At 35.1% G+C, this 6,884-nt stretch overlaps 1 protein-coding gene across 1 annotated transcript; it reads right to left on the reverse strand.

The window, feature by feature from the left end:
* Positions 1 to 3,093: 3,093 nt before the first annotated feature.
* LOC113760193 (serine/threonine-protein kinase HT1-like) lies at positions 3,094 to 4,125 on the reverse strand. Its single transcript, XM_027302759.1, has one exon. The coding sequence runs from the start codon at positions 4,123 to 4,125 to the stop codon at positions 3,094 to 3,096; it is 1,032 nt and encodes a 343-aa protein (XP_027158560.1).
* Positions 4,126 to 6,884: the final 2,759 nt, after the last annotated feature.

The raw sequence follows: 6,884 nt of genomic DNA on the forward strand, positions 1-6,884 counted from the left end.
AATTGTTCTTTGCAAGAATTTAATGGCAACGTTGAAAACTACCTTGAATTTAGCTTGTTTTTTCTTAATGGTTAACAGAAGCATGAGTTAGCTTTTTTTCCGTATCTAAAAATTTGAACCAGCAAAAAAGAACAAAAAAAAAAAAAAGAGTTGGTTGTACTTGATGCCATACCACCCATATCAGGTGGCAATGTCTTAGCCTGCATAGCAATGGAAATGCATCCAATTGATCAACTTCAATGCCAGCCATCCCATTTAGGGTGACGGCGCTTGATGGAGAATGGCTCTTTTTAGATGCTTTAGTATTATATGCTTAAGTGCGATGTGGGATTAACAAAATTAGCAATTCAAGCCACTGTCGTGTCTTTCTTGAACTTGAAAAAACACACTTTTAATCACCCTAAGCTTCTTACAAATCCCTCTTAAACGGAAGTTCATCATAAACATTGCAGTTAACTAATTAATAAAAAACAATTATTGTGAAATTATATGAAATTTATTTTAAAGAACTATATGAGATTTTTGTATGAAAGGTAATATTGAGCTTATTAATGTTATAAAACTTTCTCATTCTTTGGATGTAGCTAACATTTACTACTGTTAAGATGAAAAAAAAATACTCTTTGCCCCTGTCAACATCCAAGGTAAACACAACAATTTATCTAGTTTTTTTTTTTTAAATAAAAGCATTTATCTGACAGCTAAAAAATGTTCATGTGAATGCTCACTATTAAAAAGTACAAACTCTTTTTGCTTGGGGGGTAAAAGTATATGTATCTGAAATTGGAGGTCATGAAATTCGACTACTTCAAACGTGGGGATAAAGCTTGATTAATCCTTAAATCAATGGGTGCACCATCATGAACATATAGGCCATTTCCTATGTTTCTTGTAAATCAGTTGCAACTGTCCCAAAATGAATAGAACTAGTCCATTTTTTATCAAATTTTTGTTATTAATGGTGATTTATTATTTATAACATGTTCCAATCTGTAACACTACTCATGCAAGTAGCTAATAATTTCTCTCTCATCTTACAGCTTCTATTATTTTTTTTAAGAAAAAAAGAAGAATATATTCTTTTTATCCATATATGGTAGCTTTGCTTAGTGTGAACTTAATTGTTACATTGGTAAATATATTAATTTTGATAAAAACTAATAAATCATTCATGTAAAAAATAGATTTTTGTATATATATATATATATATATATATTGTATGGTATTGAAAATGAATATAAATTGGTGTATGCTCATATTCATGGAAAGATTTAATTATTACCCTAAAGGATGCCTATTATTTCTTTCTTTTTATGCAATACACTATCTAATTTATATTATCACACGGTAATAAATTTATATATAAAAAATTTTAAAGACAAATATGGTAGTCAAATGATTGGAATACAATAATTTTATGGTATAATATGAATATACAACACATAAAACATTGTTGATGGATTATTTCTGTCTAACTAATCACAATAAAAAAAAGAAAATTCTATAATTCCTTTTGGGTACAGTGAAGATAAATACTAACATGAAGTATTTTTAGAAATATTTCAAAATAACTCACCTCTTTTTTTGTTTTCTTGTTTTCCCTCTTCCTATTAAAATCTAACATTCCAATAGTAAAGTTTTAAAGTACTTATTATAATATTCGTGTAAATTGATAATGATATTAAATAATTTCAAAGTACTTAATTTTAATGTCTGTGTACACTGATAATGGTATTAAAGAATACAAATAATTCTCCAAACCACTTACTCCATTTCAAACTTAACTAATGCTCTATTGGATTTTTTTTAAAATAAAAATGAAAGATAATTAATTTGATTAACATATAACATATAGTCGAGGAAGAGATGGATTAGATGATATAGAGAAAAGGAATATAAGTGAGAGATCTCGGATTCAAGATTTCTCACTTACACTAACACAAAAAAAAATAATAATAAAGAAAGAATTAAAGACATATAAGATATACTCATTAGACCAAAATTGTACAGTCATTCCACCAAAATTGTACATGTTTACGCCGAATATCAGACCCATTACATAACTGGCATAGCTAGAACTGGAGAGGCTCCATTTGTGGCACAGTTTAACCGAGATGGATTCTCACATTTTAGTACAAGGGTAGCTGGTACATTAAGCTATGTAACTCTAGAATACGCTTCATATGGCCAATTAACAGAGAAAAGTCACGTTTACACTGTTGGGTCTGTTCTTCTTCAGCTCTTGAGTGGCAAGGAAGCAGTTATTTCGATTAACAAAGATCATCAGGCTTTGCTTTTGACAGATTGGCATAGTCACTTGTGAGGGAAGGTCGAGCTCTGGGAATTAATGATGAAAAGTTGCTTGATATAGACCCCCCAGAAGTAATGGAGAAACATGTTCTGGCAGCTATTCTTTCTGTTCAGCCTCTCTTACATGCCAGGCCAACCATGAATCAAATTGTGAACATGTTGGAATGACGGGAGGACAGTTATTTCATATACAGATGATTCATTCCCCACCGCTGCTGCACAAATTTATGACTTTGAGAGCTTAGTCTTATTCACAGGAGGAAGCACTATTTTCAGCTTTGCTGATAAACATCCATCTAGAATCCAGAACTCAACTTTCCTAGTCAGTAAGACTGAAGAAATCTAACTAACATGTGCAATATGTGTATAGAATACACGTTAAGGTCTTTTGAGAAATCCACTCACCTTTTCATGTCTGATATAAATACATACTACAATTGATTGAATTTGCTTTGAGTCAAGGAGGTTCTGCAATTTGTTTGATAACGTAACACTTCAGAATTTAGACACACTAATTGATAAATTTTCTTTTGAAATATCTACGTTGGACATGTACACTTGCAAAAAATGACCAATTAGTAGGATAATTGTTTGATAACCGAATTGCAGGGAAATTTGTAGTTACAGTTGAAAAAGTCCCGTCGTATATTATTGATGATAAAAGCAAGGTTACATAACAATTCATCTCACTGCCTGCGGCCTAAAACATAGAGACAGCAAGCTACAATTTAAAAAAGAATCTAATTTACAATAGAATCTAACTGAATTTACAATATGCAATTATCAAGAAACCATAATTGGCCTTCTATTATAGGCAGTGTTGATCAATTTATCAGAGTGATGAATGGGATCAAGCTTTTGGATCCAATGGAGAAGCAGCCTCTTCTTATCATGCTGAGAAGCGAGATTTAGCACCAAATTATTCAAGGATCCTTCAGAAGCCAGTGAAGTCTCAAACTGCTCCAAAACTTTGACAGTCTGCCAAAATTCTGGCCTCTTCCCAGGATTGGAGGACCAGCACTGCACTATTAGTTCTCTCATTGCAGGAGGACAATGCTGAGGTATTGTAGGTCGCAGATCTTTGTTTAGCACGCCAAAAACGACTGTTTCTGGAACCATGCCTTCGAACGGAATTGTTCCAGAAATCATCTCGCATAACATTAGTCCAAAACTATACACATCAATCTTCCTGTTGTAGGATTTTTTCTGCTTCATCATCTCAGGGGCCATCCACCGAAGAGTTCCCGCGCGATCAGCAAGAAGATGGCAGTGAGCTTCCTCACAAGCATCACCAAAATCAGCAATTTTCAGATGGAAATCTTCACTGATTAGTACGTTATCTGGCTTGAGATCCCTGTGAACAATGCCTTGCGAGTGAATGTACGCCATCCCACGAGCAATATCCAAGGCCATACTGACTACTGTAGGCAAGGGAACAGATTTATGTTGGTGCTCAATCTTGTTCAGGTACGATCTCAAGGAACCCCCTGATAGATATTCAGTGATGATCCCAAAAACTGGTGGCTGTCTCCAAACCCCTACGAACTTCAAAACATTCGGGTGGTGGAGACGAAGCAAGAGAGCAGATTCTTGGTTGAACTTCTTCTCTACTGTACCATGTATATCCCTTTTTTCATCGCAATCAGGATCATCTGGAACTTTGCTTACTTTTACAGCAACGGACTCATCATTGTAATTGCCCCGGTAAATTTTTCCATGCGTCCCTTCACCAAGTTTCGGCCCAAGAAGCAACTTGGAAAGGTCTACCTGCTCGTGCCAGCGATCATCATCCTCTACTGTTTCGGAAGATGCCATCTTTCTTGATCTAACGTGCCCAAAAAATTTGGTTAAAGCATGAGAAGTCCTTTTGCTCTTGATGTTTTCTACTTCGATCTTCATTGATGACAAGTGCGTAAAGGTTGAATCTTTTGTCTCTACTGCGGCGAATTCTGTTTTGGAATACAATATCTCTTCAAGAAACCCTGTGATTTCTGTTGATATGAACGAATGCTGCAGTTGTAAAGGCAGGTATGAGTCTTAAGGTCACATTTATATATTTTGCTTTCTTCTCGTCCGATTAGGATTGGGATATAATTACAGGGCTAAATTTTGCATTAATTAAGGAAGGTTGTAAGTAGTAGGATATTTCAGATGCTAATCCATCCCAAGATTCTTTTGTCATGCTAATCCAAAAACCATGCAACAAACTCAGTTTTTCTAGGACTCCATCTTCCTCTTGTAGTTAAAGAAAGATTCTGTATAGTAATTCGATGGACTTTACGTTTGTTGGACCTCCAAATCATTTGGGAAACTGTTTTAATGTACAACAAACTCGTTTTTCTAGGACTCCATCTTCCTCTTGTACTTCAATAAAGATTCTGTATAGTACTTCGATAGACTTTACCTTTGTTGGACCTCCAAATATAAAATTGATATTTGGGAAACAATTTTAGTGTACTTGGGCTGTAAATGGATCGGGGTCCGATGCTATTGACAACTGGGCCTCAAGTCGCTGGTTGGGTGCTGTTAGAGGGTTAAGGGTCATAGACCTCACGAGTTCTATTTTAAAGCAGTTAAGGATAAAATAGTCATTTTCTTAAATTTTTTTTAACACTACAGTATTATCAATTTGCACTCTACCTAATTCTATTACACTGTCCCTCCACTTATTTTGAACTGAAACTTGTGAGGCTCCTGATCTAATGATTAATTGCACTAACTAGTAAGAATTCATAACCTTTGCTCTAATACCACTTTGCCTTCTACTTTTCTCTTTGAATTAAAATTCAAAGACAACGGTTTCATAAAATGGTGTCAATACCTTTAAGTTATCAATGGTAACTTACCTCTATGCAATAGAGGAGTCAGGACCTTTGTTTAGGTGGTGCAACATTAATATTAGCTTAAAATGCGTTAGTTTAGAAATTTTTAGTATAAATAAAAATTGGAAAATTTGTCAAATTGGTTCCTAACATTTTCAAAAAAAAACTTTTTTAGTCCCTAACATTTAAAATCAGCCAGTCCCTAACATATAAATTATGGGCCAGTTTCGTCCTAATGCCCGTATTTACTCATTTCTCCGACTAAAAATAGCACGTTTTTCTCATGTGGACATAATTTCAAGGGCAAAATTGGAAAGCACACTTCATTTCCCTCTAAAAGCAAAAGTGCACAGGTTGGGACCGAGGTTGAGGATTTCAAGACGAGTCAACCCACCCAGTTGGCTTGGTAACTCGCCGAACAACTGATTACCGCCAAAGTCTACTTTGAGCCTCTGACGCGAAGCAATTCGGGGTGAGATTTCACCATAGAACAAGTTGGACGAGAAGTCAAGTACAATGAGGCTGGTGAGGTTGAAAATAGAGAGAGATAGTGGTCCTCTGAGCGAGCAACTCGGAAGAACGAGAGAGATAACTCGGCCGTTTTGACAATACACACCCTGCCAACGACAATATGAAGTGGCAAGTGTCCACGAAGTCAAAAGCTGCGGATTTTCAAGAGAATCCTTGAAAGAAATTAAGCTTAATGTGTCAGGGTGAAGCTCTGTTTGCTGTGCAATGGCTGTGGAGCCCTAGAAACTGAGGTGCAAGAGGAGGAAAACGGAGCCCAGAAGCCTGAAGGCGAAGGTCATTGCTGTTGCTGGTGGAAGGTAGGGAGAATAATAATGAAAAAGTGGTGGGCGCAGGGCAGTGAGGGGTCACAATCTTCTTAACATGAGGCTGATGCAGCTGCAAATGAACTCCCAGATGAGATGACTTTCTGCTATCATTAATCATATGCTTTCCGGTTCTGCAGTGGTTAAGGCTAAAGAGGTCGAAGGAATGATTGAGCCAGTGGACTTTCCAAAGAATAGCGTTGCACTTATGCATCTGACCTCTCCAAAACAAATTTAATGTTAAGTGTGAGAATTGTTGCTGTAATTGAGGGGGAAAGGTGAAAAAAGGGTGGTGGTTCCGTGCACTTTTGCTTTTAGAGGGAAATGAAGAAGTGTGCTTTCCAATTTTGCTCTTGAAATTATGTCCACATGAAAAAAGTGTGCTATTTTTAGCTGCAGAAATGAGCAAATACGAGCATTATGATCAAACTGGCTCATAATTTATATGTTAGGAACTATTTTGGCTAATTTTAAATATTAGGAACTAAAAAAGGTTTTTTTTGAAAATATTAGGGACCAATTTGGCAAATTTCCCATAAAAATTTGATATAAGTACACCAATCAATTTACTTAACACTACAATTTTTTTTGTTTAAAAAAGTTATTTACTGCTTGTGATTAACCATTTACAATAGTTATCATGTCATGTTATTTTATAAAATTGCATAGAATTTTAAAATGTGCATAAGACTACAAGATGTAAAGATCTAGTATATAAACTAGACTAATAATATACATACAATTGCACTGTCAAAAGAATGTTCGTTTTGCTTGTAATTTGTATTATTGGACATTTAGAAAACATTAAAATGAAAAAAAAAGTAGCATTTTGTAATATATTTTGTTTTACGTTGTCATTAGAAATGGTAAGAGCAATTGTAAAAAGTTTTAACACCTTCGAGGGGGATTTGCGGGATTA

The sequence above is a fragment of the Coffea eugenioides genome, chromosome 2 (assembly GCF_003713205.1).
Source record: "Coffea eugenioides isolate CCC68of chromosome 2, Ceug_1.0, whole genome shotgun sequence".
In the NCBI taxonomy this organism is placed as follows: Eukaryota; Viridiplantae; Streptophyta; class Magnoliopsida; order Gentianales; family Rubiaceae; genus Coffea; species Coffea eugenioides.